Source organism: Gorilla gorilla, chromosome 9, assembly GCF_029281585.2.
Source record: "Gorilla gorilla gorilla isolate KB3781 chromosome 9, NHGRI_mGorGor1-v2.1_pri, whole genome shotgun sequence".
Lineage (NCBI taxonomy): Eukaryota > Metazoa > Chordata > Mammalia > Primates > Hominidae > Gorilla > Gorilla gorilla.
Window position 1 is genome coordinate 115,242,823 of NC_073233.2, and position 17,461 is coordinate 115,260,283.

General features: G+C 35.1%; 1 protein-coding gene across 3 annotated transcripts in view; it reads right to left on the reverse strand.

Moving 5' to 3' along the window:
- CWF19L2 (CWF19 like cell cycle control factor 2) overlaps positions 1-17,461 on the reverse strand; it is a 125,526-nt gene that overhangs the window by 22,234 nt on the left and 85,831 nt on the right. For all 3 annotated transcript variants that reach the window (XR_010129192.1, XM_004052071.4, XM_019037689.3), the window contains exons 13-14: positions 5,015-5,227; positions 428-544 (exon numbers count right to left, since the gene is read on the reverse strand). Coding sequence is in view for 2 of the 3 variants with exons in the window: in XM_004052071.4 (XP_004052119.4) it covers positions 428-544; positions 5,015-5,227 (330 nt within the window). In the remaining variant the exon portion in view is untranslated. The remainder of the gene's footprint in view (positions 1-427; positions 545-5,014; positions 5,228-17,461) is intronic.

Sequence of the window (17,461 nt, forward strand, 5' to 3'; positions counted from 1 at the left end):
CAATTCTATCACAGGAAAATACGGCAACCGCTAAATATAAAACCTCTGACTCCTCAAATTTCTTTTCATTATCTGAAAATGTCTTTCCTTTTAGCTGCAATTTATTGGCTTACTGTGGTAAGAATGATTCTTTCATTCTACAGAAGAAGTGTTGAAATCTTAGACTGATTTTTTTAAGTAAAAATAATTATTACTTTGTCACAGTTTATTTCGTAGATAAAAGGTCTCAAAATCTGGAGTACACAAGGGAAATAAAATGATGGAAACATCATGATCCACAGATATATACAACTATGAAAACACATGTGTTTAAGTTTAGAAACTAAAATCATTAAATGAAGGTATAAAACCTATTGGAATTTATCACAATAATTTACAAAAATTGCTCATGAGTTTTAAAATGATAATGAACATTTATCATGCTGACCTGGATCTCCTCCCAGATGTCTTCATCCAATAAAGTAGCTGCTCTATGGTGCTGCAAAGGGACTATCAGGCAGTGCCCCTCAGTAAGAGACCGTACGTTGGGTAAACATAAATAAACCTATAAGAGAGAAATACAAAAGGTGAAATGTTATTGCTATTTATATGTTATATATTTATATGTTAATGCTATTTATTCTCAGTTGTAACAGATGAGCCCCTAGTAGAAAAAAAGATGAATATTTAATGAAGAATACTTAAGAATTGCTTTTGTAAATGTTAATATTTTAAAAGATATTTAGTATTTTTAAAGGCATCAGGATGGCTTTTAATAAACTGAAAATTTAGAGCACAGATCTCAATTTTCACTATTTTACATCAGACAACAATTAAGATTAGGCAAAGAAGAGCAGAATGAATGACACAATATCCTTAATCTGAAGGAGCTAGATACTTTGACAACTCTTGAAACAACACAATTTTCACAAAAACAAAAAGACACATGGCCTGGTAACGGTAGTCTAACTGATGCCTGTTTATCAGGCCTTCCTTCTCTGATTAGCTGAGAAAAGAGAATTAACTCAGCTAAGAGGAAGAGGAAATGACCTCGGAATGGCTTTACCACTGTGTATTTTACATACATGTATTACCTAAAAACTGGTGCTAATTTTCCATTATATACAAACTGTCTTAAAAAAAAAAAAGGTTGATTGGTATATATACAGAGAACAAAAGCATTACAAAGGGCTTGATCTTATTCTTATTTCTGTTATATTTTTCTGGGTTTTAGCTAGAAATATTTTGCATGGCAGACATTATTTATTTAATAGAATAACTCAAATGTTTAAAACTTTGCTGACAAACAACAAAGTAGGAGTGGACATGGATATCCACCTAAAATTACAGTAAAATCACAAACATGTTCATGAAAAAAAGAAATAAAGATTAAGGGTCATGGGTATGTCTATAGACAACTTACAAGATTTAGAAAATGAAATATTTAAAGAAATCACTGAATTTTCTACATAATCACTGAGATAAAGAGCCAGGTCCAAGTGTCAATGACAGGTCAAATAAGTTGTAATAAAATTCATTTTTAAAAGCATTATAAACATAAAAATCACCTAAAATTGGTATCAAAATCAGTTTTTCCAAATAGATACATAAAAGAGAAAAGAAAATTCATAAAGTAATACCTAAATAAATTAGAACACACAAAAAAGCAATACTTTCTTTTATTTGACAGAGAAAGCAGAGCTACTGATTGGCTGATCAATAATTACTGACGGCCGATTACATGCTGGGCAGTGTTCTACATGCTAGGGAATCAACAATGTGCAGGGACACAAATCCCTACCCATAAGGAGCTTATGAGGTGCTACAGATTGAATGTCTGTGTGCCTCCAAAATATACACATTAAATCTTAACACCCAAGATGATAATATTTGGAGGTATGGGACTTTGGGAGGTGATTAGATCATGAGGACAGAGCCCTCATGAATGGGATTAATTGTCTTATAAAAGAGGCCCCAGGGAATGTTCTTGCCACTTCCACCATGTAACGACACACCAATAAGATGACTGTCTGTGAACCAGGATGTGGGACCTCACACTGAATCCTCTAGCACCGATCTTGGACTTCCCAGCCTCCAGAACTAGCTTCAATAAATTTCTGTTGCTGATAAGCCATCCAGTCTATGGTATTTTTTATAGTAGCCCGAACTAAGACATCAAAGAAGAAATACAAATAAACAATGTAAATGTAAAGTAAAATGCACAATATGTCAGATGGTGATAAGGCATACTAAAAAAATAAAGCAGAAAAAGGTATAGATAGTGTCTAGGGAGAAGTTAGGAAGCCTCCCTTTAAAGTTACCTTCTAGGGTAACATTTGAGAAGATATGTGAAGGAAGGAAGGGTAGACACAGGAAGAAACTCCCAGGCAAAAGGAAAAGCATGTGAGGAGGATGCATACCAAGTGTGTTCTCCAGCTTGTCACACAGCCAGTGTGGCTAAGCTGAAATGGTGAGAGGAAGGCTGACAGACAGTGAGGTGACAGGAAGAACTGGGCCTGTAGGCCTCATAGGTGACAATAAGGATTCCAGCTTTGGTCTGAAAGCCAGATCTGACTAATGTTGACTTAAAGTCAAAAAGATCACTTTCTACTGTATAAAGAAAGGGCAAAGGAAAGAGGCAGAAAGACCCATTAGGAAACTATTACAGAAGTCCAGTAATAAATGATGATGACTTGAACCAGGGTGGTAGAAATAAAGATTATGAAACGTGGTCAGAACAGGAATATATTCTGAAATATAGCCAACAGAATTTAGAAACGGACAGTAAGGAGTGAGGGAAAGTAAAGGACTCAATATTACTCCAAGGTCTAATGCAAGCAACTGGTGGATGAAAGTGACATTTACTAAAAAGAGGAAGACTATGGGAGGGTTAGTGTTAGCTAAAGGTAAAGGTGGAGACGGGTATTAGACCTTCACCTAAGTTTCAGATGTTTACTAGATATCCAAGTGGAAAAGTAGGTTGGATACATGAACCTAGAATTCTAGGAGATATTTGGGTTAAAATGTAAATTTGCTAGTGGTCTAAAAACTGTAGTCATGAAATGAACAGAACATTTCAGAGAAAGATAACTCTATTATAGCATTTTAAGAGAGTGTAAGCAAAAATCCTGAAAGTCTTCTATCGTAGATTGCATAAATGCACCCAGTTATTTACTACTCCATATACTGAAACCCTTCACAATGTTACTCTGTAGCTCCTCCCATCAAGAGATGGAGTGCAAACTGGCCTTATGACTCATAAGGGCCACAGAATATGATAGAAATGATGATGGTCAGTTCCAAGACTATGCCTCAAGAGGCCTTGTGTACTTCTGCTAATTCTGTTGGAACAAGCCTAGCTCCCATGTGAAGAAGCCTATGCTGGCCTACTGGAAGATAACAGATCATATAAAACAGAATGATTTAAATGCTGTCTTAAGCCACTGAATTTTGGTGTAGTTTGTTTATGTATGAATGCTAGTATATCTCCTCTTCCCCCATCTAAAGGTATAAATGGAAGACTAGATAATTCTCAGGTCTGATGTATAAAGTCTTTACACTCCTGAGGTCTGAGATCCAGTAAGGGTAGTACCCACTTAAGACAGCTTATAGTTCCCAGAATGAACCATGTGGTTGTAAACCTCAGTGTCTTTGCTTGTATTGTCCTGTATTTCCTAAATACTGAAATGTATCCTATTCCACCATTAAAATGTAGCACAAGACATACTTCTTCCAGAAAGCCTTCCTTGATAACTCCACGGTAACTTAAATATTCCTCTTTCGTGTTCCCACAACACTCTTGCATTTATATCACTGCATTAAAACTGATCTGGTTATGTTTGCCTGCTCCCCATAAAGCTGTAAGTAACTTGAGGAGGTTTTAGGCATATTTATATTTCTAGTACCTAGTACTAGAGGCTGACAAACACTAGATACTCAGTAAATACCTGGTAAATGAATGAATTACCAAGCAGTTTTTTGTTTCTTTTTCTAAATCAAATTAAAAATAGATGACTAGAATCAGGCAAAAATATTAAAGAATGAACATAACTCTTATTTAAGTTATAACCATGTTGTTTACATGAAAGTTGGGAAAGGAACTTAGAAAAATAAATATAAGTAATTAGTTAAGATGGATTTTTAAAAATTATTTAATTTTGAATGGGATTTTGACATTTATCTTTTTGTTAAGTATAAAGGAAAAGAGAAGAAAAAGAAGATAAGAAAATAAATCAAAAGAAGCCAGAATGGACACTGATGTAACCACTTCAACAACCTAAAGATATTAAAGACTAGGGGTATGTGTATGTATACAATAAACAACATAAATATGTATATGTATGTTTCCCAAACTATTCGTTCCTGAAACTAGCATTCATTCATTCATTCAACTTCTTCTACTTTTCTCACTGACTCCACTCCTGCCTTCTTTCTGCTCCACCAATGCTAAGTTCATTTCCTCCTCAGGGCTTTTCACTGACGGTCCTTCCTGAAACATTATTCATTCCTATCTTCAGGTTATTTGTCCTTCCCATTTTATGCATCTTTACTAAAGTTCCTCAGAGAAGCCTTCCAGACTACCTTGTGAAAAAAATACCCCCATCACTTTCTCCCATTTCCTCACTTTACTTGCTTTATGACAATTAATTCTTTCAAATCAGGGCAATTATTACTTTATTTACTGCCTTATTTCACTAGGCATAAGGTCTAAAAGTCTGATTCTCAACTTTTCCCCAGTGACTAATTAGGGTATGGCAGATATTAGGTATACAAAAATTATTTACTCAATGTAAGAATTAAATCAATAAGTATTTATTGAAATGAATTACTATTATGTACTACAACCAGGGCTAGATGCTTTGTATACAATGGAGAGCAAAAGTTATCTCTGTCTTCACGGAGCTTAAAAATTATTAGGTGAAAGACCCAATAAACAAGTAAAACAGACAAAATAATAAACTTCTTCAAGTTATTCTATGAAGAAACAAAAAAAGTTCTATGAGAATGTAAGCAAAGGATAATAAATACTTCTTACCTTAACACCTATTGCAACAATAAGATGCTTGGGAAATTGAGAGCTATCAAAACAATACAGACATTTTTCCATTTGTGCAGCAAGACTCCGATGCTCAGCAACAGCTTTTTTCCGTTGGCTCTCTTCCTCTTCACCAAGACGTTCTCTCTCAGCTGCTTTGGAGACAAACATGTCATCCAGGGTGTAATAGTCTCCATCTGTTTTTCCCATAAACTGAAAAACCAAAATAACAGTAATAGAGAGTAGAAGGTAGTGATTAAGATTTTACTGTACTGTGGTATCCTAAATCTGTATCTGTAAGTTCTATGATAAAACTAATACATTTAAAAGAAAAGAAAAAACATGATTAATATTTGTTTGATCTTCTAGAGTCAATCTATCATCATCACCACAGCTAAAGTTTACTGAATATTTACTATATACAATTCTATATGACTTGTTCATGTTTTATACTCCTATGTGGTGGGGACCATTAGCATTTTCAACTAATAGATGAGGAAACTGAATCACAGAGAGGTTTAAATTGTAATTCACATATACACTATATAGAACGTGAAACTTTTTTTTTTTTTTAACCACATCTCCAGGTACCTTCTCCATATCTCTCCCAACATGAACTATGGACAGATTGATGCTTTCAAAATACAAAAACACAAATTTTATTTTCTTATTTTATGTACCTCCTTAGGTACTTAGAGAGTTCTATACTGTGTACAGAATGAAGTTCAAACTCTTGAACTTGAAAGCCAACTAAATCATACATACATAAAGTCATAATGGTTTAAAGCTTAGATTCCACAATCAAAATGACCATGGTAAAGTTCTATCTCCTGTGTGTATAACCTTGAACATATTATTTAATTTCTCTGTGCTCTCTCTATGCCTTATTTCCTCATTTTACAATGGTTGTAACAATACTGCCTGAGTATCCCTTATCCAAATGCTTGGGACCAGAAGAGTTTTAGATTTCCAATTTTTTCCGATTTTGGAATATTTGCATATATGTAATATCATGGGGATGGGATGCAAGTCTAAAATGAAGTTCATTTATGTTTCCTATGTACCTTAAATGCATAGCCCTAAGGTAACTGTATATAATATTTTTAATAATTTTGTGCATGAAACAAAGTTTATGTATATTGAACTACCAGAAGGCAAAGATGTCATTATCTCAGCCACCCATAAAGAATTACAGCACAATTACACTTATTTATACCTACTGCATTGGCACATGACTGCAGTTATTCTGTCCTTGGCATCCTTATTTCCTGACAGGCTGTCTCATCAGTTGTAGTAAGTGTCTTCCTGGGTCAACCCATGAGGTTTAATTCTACTCATTTTTCAATACTATGGTAAGAATTAGCTGTCATTTCCATCAAAGAAACTTCCTCCATCTTGCAAGCCCCTCCAATGTGTACTTGTACTGCTGTCAGTCTCAGGATGACTACACTGTATCACACTCATTAACTTGTCTTTTTTTTCCATTACACTGCATTCTACTAAGTGTAATAGAAGTACTAAAGTACTAAGTGTAATGTAAATTACTTAGTGTAATGGAAGTATTAAAGTACTAAGTATTAAAAACAAAACAGGCCAGGCACAGTGGCTCACGCCTGTAATCCCAGCACTTTGGGCAGCCAAGGCGGGCGGATCACGAGGTCCAGGAGTTCGAGACCAGCCTGACCAACATGGTGAAACCCCGTCTTTACTAAAAATACAAAATTAACCGGGCATGGTGGTCCATGCCTATAATCCCAGCTACTCAGGAGACTGAGACAGGAGAATCGCTTGAACCAGGGAGATGGAGGTTGCAGTGAGCCAAGATAGCGCCACTGCACTCTAGACTGGGTGACAAGAGTGAAACTCCGTCTCAAAAAAAAAACAACAGCAACAACAACAACAACAAAAAACAAAACTACATGTTATCATCAAACACAAAGCAATAAAAAGATGCTTGGATGTTAGCATTTTAAATGATTTGAAGATGGAGCAGTTCTATTCATATCAGACAAAGCAGATTTCATAGCATATAGTATTATGAATGATAAAAGGTCACCTGATAAAGGAATCATAACATCAAGAGGACACAACATTCTGTAGATTATGTAAGTTGAAAAGAAAAATTTTAAGAGGACATAACAATCCTAAAGTTTATATACCTAATAACAGAATTTCAAAATGCATAACAAAAAACTTGATAGAACTGCCAAAGAAACAGACAAATCCCAACTGTAATCACAGATTTTAAATACCTCACTCTCTATAATAGGTAGCACAAACAGAAAAGCAATAGCTACGTAGAAGACTTGAACACACTATCAACCAACTTGACTTAATTGACATTAATAGAAATTCTACCCAACAGCGCAAAATATACGTTCTTCTCAAGTGTACATGGAATATCAACCAAGCTAGATGACATTCTGGGTCATAACACAAGTCTCAATAAATTTAAAAGGATTCTAGTAACTTAAAGTATGTTCTCTGAACACAATGGAATTAAAAATCAGTAACAGAAATATTTTTGGAAAACTGCCACGTACCTGGTATTGTGCACTTCTAAATGACCCATGAATCAACAACAACAAAAAAAAAAGACAATGAGAAATGATTTTAAACAGCAATAAAACAAAAATACAACACATGAGAATTTGTGGTATGCTGCTAAAGCATAATTTAGAGGGAAAATTATAGCATTAAACATCTGTATTAAAAGACAAGAAAGGTCTCAAATCAATGATGCCAACTGCCACCTTAAGAAACTAGAAAAAGAAGAAAAAATAAAACCCAATGTAAATAGAAGAAAATTTATTTAACACCGTTACTGAAAGAATCAGGTAAAAAGATTATTACCAAGGCATTTCTTAGAGCACACTGACTTCCTTGTTTCTACTAGCAATTTATTTTTTTCTTCCACAATATTCTACATATTAGTCCTTGTATACTTCTTGACTTTTCCAGGTTTGTCTATTTATGTAAACTGTATTGCCTTACAAATTATTATTTTAAATTTATTTTAACTTTATATCTTCATCTAAACCATAATTCATTACATTCTAAAAAATATCAGAACTGTTCACTAATCATTTTCATGAAATAGTGTCCAACTACATGCCAGATAGTAATTCTAATCCAAATATTTCTGCAACACAGAAATTTTTATTTTCACTTGACAGATTAAAAACTGAGGCTAGGCCAGGCACAGTGGCTCACGCCTGTAATCCCAGCATTTTGGGAGGTGGAGGTGGGCGGATCACCTGAGGTTGGGAGTTTGAGACCAACCTGACCAACATGGAGAAACCCTGTCTCTACTAAAAATACAAAAATTAGCCGGGCGTGGTGGCACATGCCTGTAATCCCAGCTACTTGGGAGGCTGAGGCAGGAGAATCACTTGAACCTGGGAGGCAGAGGTTGCTGTGGGCCGAGATCACGCCATTGCATTCCAGCCTGGGCAACAAGAGCGAAACTGCGTCTCAAACAACAAAACAAAAACAAAAACAAAAAACCGAGACTAACAGAAACTAAGTAACTTAACCAAAATCACACAGCTATTAAAGGACAGAACCAGGAACCAAAACTGGTTGGTCTGACTACAAAACTGCAGTGTCTGGCATATAAGTGAGGCTTTTTCCCTTAAGAAATCAATGTTTGAAACACAGAAAGGGTATACTGTGAATATAGTCTATGAAGCAGAATAAAGAGCTAGAAGAAAACTTATTTCATCTAGAATAAACATACCAAATCAAGTTAAGGTACTTAACAGTGGGAATGCAGATATCTAGTAGGTATTTATCTTATCCAAAATATATTAACAGGAGCACAATACACATTTATACATACATAATTGTGCCTTCATATGATATAGCCCATTGTGTTTTTGGAAAGTTCATAAATGATCACAGAAAATATTCAATTCAAATCAAATGTTTTATACATGGAAGATGGTATTTCTACTCTTAAATCTAGTTTTCATGGATGTTGCCAAACCTCTCTGATTTATTTGTAGTGTTTGAATTGAAAATGATACAGTCTTGCCAATTAAGTCTGACTGATTCTTCAATACAACTGAAATATGGTCCCTACTGATCCAGGAACAATTAATTCCCTCCTCCTGCAGCCTCAAATTATTTGCATTTTTACTCATTATCTTTTCTTTAGGCTTTGATACAATTATTTTTAATTTATCAATCATATATACCTCTTCTATGACCTCCAGCCTACTGTATTCTCGTTATTTGAGAGTAACAATCAACATTTTTTAACAGATAGACTGGTAAAAGATAGTGGAGAATGTACTAAGTGTAAGATGGAAAAAGTGAACAAAACTGCTGGATGAAAGGAGATAAAGAAAAGAGGAGCATGAAAATATGCCTCTTCATCATTTAGACAGAATCCTTTAAAAAGCTGATTATACAAAATCAATTTGGCACACCATAAACACAAACTAAATGACAGTGAGTTAGCCATTTCACACTCACTAGGATGGCTACAATCAAATAGACAGATAATAACAAGTGTTGTCAAGGATGTGGTAAAATAAGAACCCTCATACACTGCTGATGGGAATGTAAGATAGTGCAGCTGCTTTGGAAAACAGTCTGGTAGTTCCTCAAACATTTCAACATAGATTAATTAATAAAATATTAAACATATGGCTTACCACAGGGGTGCCCAATCTTTTGGCTTCCCTGGGCCACATTGGAAGAACTATCTTGGGCCCCACATAAAATACACTAACACTACTGATACCTGATGAGCTAAAAAAAAAAAAAAAAAAAAAAAAAAAATCACAAAAAGCTCGTAATATTTGAAGAAAGTTTACAAATTTGTGTTGGGCTGCATTCAAAGTCGTCCTGGGCCACATGCGGTCCACAAGCCATGGGTTGGACAAGGTTGAGTTACCACATGACCAAGAAACTCCACCATAAAAAGAATGAAGTACTGATACTTGTTACAACATGGATGATCTATAAAAACATTATGCTAAGTGAAAAAAGTCAGTCATTTAAAAAAACACTATTCTATGATTCCATTCATATGAAATGTCGAGAATAGGGAAATCTATAGACAAAATAGATTAGTAGCTGCTTAGGGCTTAAGGAGGAAGAGTTGAGAGGATTAGCTAATTTTAATCTGTATTTTTTCACTGTAATCAACTTTAACCATGAGAGTAACAGCTTTTAGTCAATTATGTGAGTCTTTCCAGTAAAATATTGAACCCAAGAGTGGCCTTAGGGACCTCTGAACTTGCAGCTGGTGTCAGGAGTACAGCTGGTCTTGAGGACTCCCCAACATCATATTTGGCTGGATGGTCAGGGACTTAGAACACAATTAGAGAATTGATGACAAGGAGGTCTGGGAAAGAGTTATGCAAACAGATACAGAGTACAAGGATACTTATGTCCCACATGACAGTACTTATGCCATTAGCTACTCCTACCATCGTCTCAAAGCTTGTGAACAAAACAGCCATGCACAGATAAAAGTTACACATGAGCTTACCATCATGAGTTTGGACTCGCCAAAGCCAACTGGGCTACATACACTGCTGAATACCCAGTCGGCCAACAACAGAGACCAACACTGAGCCCCTGATAGGATAACCCTCCCTCTGGCAGCAAGGTGAATACAACAGGCCGCTTCCATCCTGGAAGGGGCAGTGATTTCTTCTTACTGGAATAGATACTTTGGATATGGATTTGCCTTCCTGGCATGCCATGCTTCTGCCAAAATCCCCATCATTCTGAAGTAGTTGGCTGGACAGAACAGTGAACTGTCCTTTTGAAGATGTAATTACAAGTACCAGCCAGGTGACTATCCCTTGTAGGGCAGGGCTGTGTCTTCCAGGATATAGTATATGCTCTAAGTCAGCATCCAAACAATGATGATCCACAACTAGGATCCACAGGTCTGGGAATCTTAGGGAAAAAACAGGAGTGACTATTACCCTTTGTGATAAACTAGCAAAATTTTTGCTTCCCATTCCTGTGACTTTAGACTCTACTGGTCTAGAGGTTTTAGTTCGAAAAGGGGAAATACAGGGCCAGGCACAGTTGTTCACACCTGTAATCCCAGCACTTTGGGAGGCCAAGGAAGGAGGCAGGAAGACTCCTTGAACCCGGGAGTTCAAGACCAGCCTGGGCAACATGGCAGAACCCCATCTACATTTTAAAAAGGAAAAAAAAAAAAAAAAGAAGGAATACTTCCACCAAGGGACACAACAATGACTCACCGAACTTGAAGTTGAGACTGCTACCTCGCTGCTATGACTCCTCACTCCACTGAATGGAAAGGCACTGTATTGGCTGAAGCCACTGATCCTATCAAGGGCAAATTGGATTGGACTACACAACGGAGGTAAGAGGAAGTATGACTGGAATGTAAGAGATCCTTGAGGGTGCCTCTTAGTATTCTCCTGTTGCATGCATAGATTGCATAGTGATGAAGTCAGGGCATTTAAAGTATTCATCACTCAAATAATGTACATTGCATCCATTAAGTAATTTCTCATCATCTGTCCTCCTCCCACCCCCTTATTCTTCTGAGTCTCTAATTTCTATTATTCCATTCTCTACATCCATGTGTATACATTATTTAGCTCCCACTTAAAAGTGAGAACATGTGATATTTGTCTTTCTGTGCCTGACTTGTTTCACTTAAGATAATGACTTCCAGATTCATTTATGTTGCAGCAAAAAACAAACAAACAAAAAAAAACACGATTTCATTCTTTCTTATGGCTGAATAGTATTCCATTGTGTACATATACTACACTTTGTTTATCCAATCATCCACTGATAGACACAGGTTGATTACATTATCTTTACTCTTGTGAACACTGCTACAATAGACATACAAATGGGGGTATTTTTTATAATGATTTATTTCCCTTTGAGTAGATACCTAGTAATGGGATTGCTGAATCAAATGATAGTTCTACTTTTAGTTCTTTGAGAAATCTCCATACCGTTTTCCATAGAGGTTGTACCAATTTACATTCCCCTCAACAGTGCATAACAGCTCCCTTATCTCCACATCCTCACAAGCATCTGTTAGTTTTTTAAATTTTTAATAGTAGCCATTCTGGCTGGGGTATGATAATATCTCACTGTGGTTTTAACGCCCATTTTTCAGATGATTAGCGATGTTGAACATTTTTTCATTTACCTGTTGACCATTTGCATATCCTCTTTTGAAAGATATCTATTCATATCCTTGCCCACTTTTTAGTGGGACTATTTGTTGTTGTTGCTGAATTGAGTTCCTTGTATATTCTTGGATATTAGACCCTTGACAAATGCATATTTTGCAAATATTTTCTCGCACTGTGCAGGCTGTCTGTTCATGAAGCTTTTTAGTTTAATTAACTGTCATTTGTCTTGGTTTTTATTGCTCAGGCTTTTGAGGTCTTAGTAATGAATTCTTCGCCTAGATCAATGTCCAGAAGAGTTTTCCCTAGGTTTTCTTCTAGAGTTTTTATAGTTTCAAGTCTTACATGTAAGTCTTTAATCCATCTTAAGTTGATTTTTGTGTATGTTCAGAGATATGTGTCCAGTTTCATACTTCTTCTGCACAGGGCAAACCAATTTTCCCAGCACCATTTACTGAAAAGAGTATCTTTTCCCCAGTGTATGTTCGTGTCAACTTTGTCAAAGATCAGTTGATTGTAAATATGTGGCTTTATTTCTATATTTCCTGTTCTGTTCCATTGATCTGGCTGTCTATTGTTTATGTCAGTACCATGCTGTTTTGGTTACTACAGCGTTTTCAGTGTAATTTGAAGTCAGGTAATCAGATGCCTGCAGCTTTGCAGCTTTGGGTTTTTTTTTTTATTATTTTTGCTTAGGATTTCTTTGGCTATTAAGGCTCTTTTTTGGTTCCATATGAATTTTAATATTGTTTGTTCTAATTCTGTGAAAAATGCTGTTGGTATGTTGATAGAGATTATAATCAACCTGTAGATTACTCTGGCCAGTATGGCAATTTTAGTAATATTAAGTCTTCTGATCCATGAGAATGGGATGTTTTTCTATTTATTTGTGTCATCTACGATTTCTTTCACAGGTGCTTTATAGTTTTCCCTGTAGAGATTTTTCACCTCCTTGGTTAAATATATTCCTAGGTATTATTTTTTATAGCTATTGTAAATGGGATTACCTTCATGACTTCATTCTCAGCTACACTGTTATGGTGTATAGAAATGCTACTGATTTTTGTACACTGATTTTGTATCCTGAAACTTTACTGAATTTTTTTAAACAAATGAAACTGCAAATACAGCATACCCAAACCTGTGAGATACAGCAAAAGCAATGTTGAGAGAATTTTACAGCATTAAATGCCTACATCAACAAAGGAGAAAAATAACAAATGAAAAATAATCTAATGTGACACCTCAAGAAACTAGAGAAGCAAGAAGGAACCAACCTGAAATTAGCAGAAGAAAAGAGAGATCAGGGCAGAATAAATTGAGACCCCCCCACAAAAATACAAAAGATCAATAAGATAAAAAGTTGACTCTGAAAAGATAAACAAAATTTATAAACTGCTAGCTAAATTACCCAAGAGATAAGATCCAAATAAACAAAATCAGAAATGTAAAAGCAGACATTACAACTGATATCACAGAAATACAAAAGAACATCAGAGACTATGATGATAAACTATATGCTCACAAACTAGAAAACCTAGATGAAATGGATAAATTCCTGGAAACATAAAACCTTCCAAGACTGAACGAACCACTGGCCTTTCTTCTCTATCTAACTCTTCCAAATCAGAATTTAAGTATTTAAGCATGCTAAAGATTCTTCTATTTCGAAAATTTGTCTGGCATACATATCTACTTGCCATCACAGTAACTACTAAACTTCAAGAATAATCATATACAAAAGAGAAGATATAAAGATATAATAATTTTATTAAACAGTGACTGACAACTGATGATGTGTGAGGTGCCAAATTATGACTGATATTCAGAATACAACCTTGGTTAATGTAAACTGGCAGAATGTGTTTTTCTAATTAGCAAAACTTTCCAAATAGCTAAGGGTTTACCATTTAAGTATAAAAACATTTCTTTTATAGTCATTTTGAAAGGAAATATTCCCGAACAGTGTTATAAGCTTTCCTGCCTTTTAAAATATAATAAATGAAACTTTAATCTTTTCCTGATAATACACAATAATTACTGTGATAATAATGTATTTTAATTCAAGAATGGTGCTTCAAAATGCCAGGTGCATTGAAAATCAGAAATGTAAAATGAGACATTACAACTGATATCACAGAAATACAAAAGAGCATCAGAGACTATGATGATCAACTATATGCTCACAAACTGGAAAACCTAGAGAAAATGGATAAATTCCTGGAAACACAACCTCCCAAGATTGAACCATTGGCCTTTCTTCCCTTTCCAGCAACTCCTCCAAATCAGAATTTAGCTTGGCCAGAATGTAACGCCAGTTGCTTCTATGCTAACTATATCAGCAAGAGTTACACGGTTTTTTAGTTATTCATTTTTTTCTTCATTATTTGTGCTCTCTATAAAGTCTGTTGTCAGTTCTCACTGCCATAAGCTCCTTGTGGTAGTCTGTTTCTTCACTTATAATTTGATGTTTTTATTATATTTCTTTTCTAAAACTGGATAACCAAGCACATTAGAACTATGTATAATATAAAAGCAGAGCTTCAGAGGCACCCTCTCTAGGTAATCAATAAATAGTTGTTACATTTGGAACAAAAATACAAAAGCTAGGCTACAATCCATAAACATTTGACTAGTATTAAGAGAAAAAACACAAAATGCCACATTTTTAAAACCATAATGACAAACCACGAAAAAAAGACACATAGGCTTGTCTTATTCTCTGGCCCACAATGACATTCCAGCTAGAAGCAATTTTTTGAATCCTGCCTCTTTTACTACTAATTCTCATTTGTATACTGCATTATTTTGATGTCAAAATATTCACAATAATTTATTACTAGAAGAAAGTAAGGACACTGATTCCATACATTTTCAAAATTAATTTAAGATTTAAAACCCAACCAAAGAAAATGATTCCAACAAGAAATTATTTTTCAAAGTGGAACTAGAGCCAACTGCCAACTTGATAAAGACACAGAAGAGCAAATAATGATGTATTAAGACAGCATAATTATAACTGTGGTGTTAGTCTTCACTTTATGTATTTACACTACATGAAATATAATATTACCTAGTTCTTTTACAAATAATTAAAACTAACTTTCAAGTGTTAGCTCTTTTTTAGAGACGGGATCTCACTCTGTAGCCCAGGCTGGAGTGCAGTGTTGGGATTGTAATATTAGCTTTTTGACATGGTTAGAAATATATCCACATTTCCATTATTGACATAACTACCAAATAAGCATCCAAAAAAGTCAACAGTCCTTTGATACTCAGCCTACTAATGATTAAATAACCATTAAGTTTAAGTTCAGGGAAAAATCTCAAGTAAAATACATCCTACTACAGGAACTCTAAGGTGACTGTATTTCTAAACTCTTAGGTGACAGTACATCTAAAAGTTGTTCTTCTATTAAATCATGTACCACCGCAATACTAAAAAGTCAGCAGCTAAACAGATATGCTCGATAAATCATGCTAACTAACCAAGCCTGTTTAAAAAAGAGGGGAGGGGAGTAAGACAAGACACACCAATGGAATTCCATTAAATCATATTAAAATCTTGTGAGTTATCACGACAACAGAACCAAATTCTTTCATTTCCAGATTATTTGAGTCCCTTAAGTTGATTTCTTGTCTTCTTTGTTCCTCACAAAACATTTGAGAATTAAAACTAACATATTAGAGAGAGAAGTTTATGGCACAAGAATGAGTCATTCTTTCATAAGTGATTGTTTCTTCAAAGGGTAAAAAAAAAACCAACTGCATGGCCTGGGAAAAGAGAAGAAATCACTGAAGTCGAGCCACAGAATTGAGAAAACCTCATCTTAAACACTGAAAATGGAAGTGGATATTTCAGATGCCATAAATAGCATGAGGTCTGACCTGTCAGCAACCAAAATTTAGGACAGTTTTTAATTCTACACTTTCTTAACATCTAAGTATATAAAAATAAACTTTAATGTTGGCTTTGACAAACAGGTGGCAATGTTTTTCATTAGAATATTTGTATGTCCAAAAGAATCGGGAGCATTATAACTAATTCCTGTCATCTGTATTTTGTGATATAGATAATTTAACATTAAACTACTAAGAGACATAAGTACCTTTTATCATTTGTCTGTACAATACCTTTAAGAAAACTATTTAACAAAAATTATTCTTTTTTGAGAAAATTGCTATTTCATGATGTTAAGATTTCTAGTTTCTCTTTTTCTTTTTTCTTTTTTTTTTTTTTTGAGACGGAGTCTCGCTCTGTCGCCCAGGCTGGAGTGCAGTGGTGCGATCTCGGCTCACTGCAAGCTCTGCCTCCCAGGTTCACGCCATTCTCCTGCCTCAGCCTCCCGAGTAGCTCAGACTACAGGCACCTGCCACCATGCCAGCTAATTTTTTGTATTTTTAGTACAGACAGGATTTCACCATGTTAGCCAGGATGGTATCGACCTCCTGAGCTCGTGATCTGCCCGCCTCAGCCTCCCAAAGTGCTGGGATTACAGGCGTGAGCCACCACGCCCGGCCACTAGTTTCTATCTTTAGTTTTAATGGGTCATGCATATTATGCCAAGATGTATAAAAATCCTAACTCCTACCTGAATTCCTTGATAGAAAAGAGATAAGTATAGGAATTAGAAGCAGGACTCAAGACTATTCTCCCATATGACATTGACTTATGTGTAATTTTATGTATTCAATATTTAAACTAAGGCATGAATTACAGACTGATTTTTTAAAAGGTGCTATTAAAACATTGCTAGTTTTATTAAAGCAAGCTAATAACATGCTCATGCCATTTGTTAAACATCTGAGGTTCTAGTTATACACTAAAATATACTGAAAGAATATCATCATTTTTGAAATTTAAAAATATTTATATTCAATTCTTGATTCTGTGCACTACAAATTAATCACATGTTCCAGGAAACCTGCCCCAGGATCTGACTGCCTCTGTGACCACAATTCTAGATGATAAAACCTGAAGATGACAATTTCTCCGCAGCTCAGTCATTGCTGTCACCATTCTGACATTCTTAAAAAGTGATCTCTACCAAAAAAAAGTGGAGAAAGCCAACAAAAAAGGACAACAAAAATAAGAGATGAAAGATGGTCCCCCCACCTCCACGTCCAAGACATCATTTTATTCATCATCCTTTTTTTGTGCTTGTTTTTTAAATATTATTGTTGCAAAATCGAAATCACAGACATCAATGGGAACAAAAGAATATATCTAAATTTTCTAAGCAATTTTGTATAATAGTGAAAAGGGGGTTTCTGGAATTCCATGCACTTGACTTCA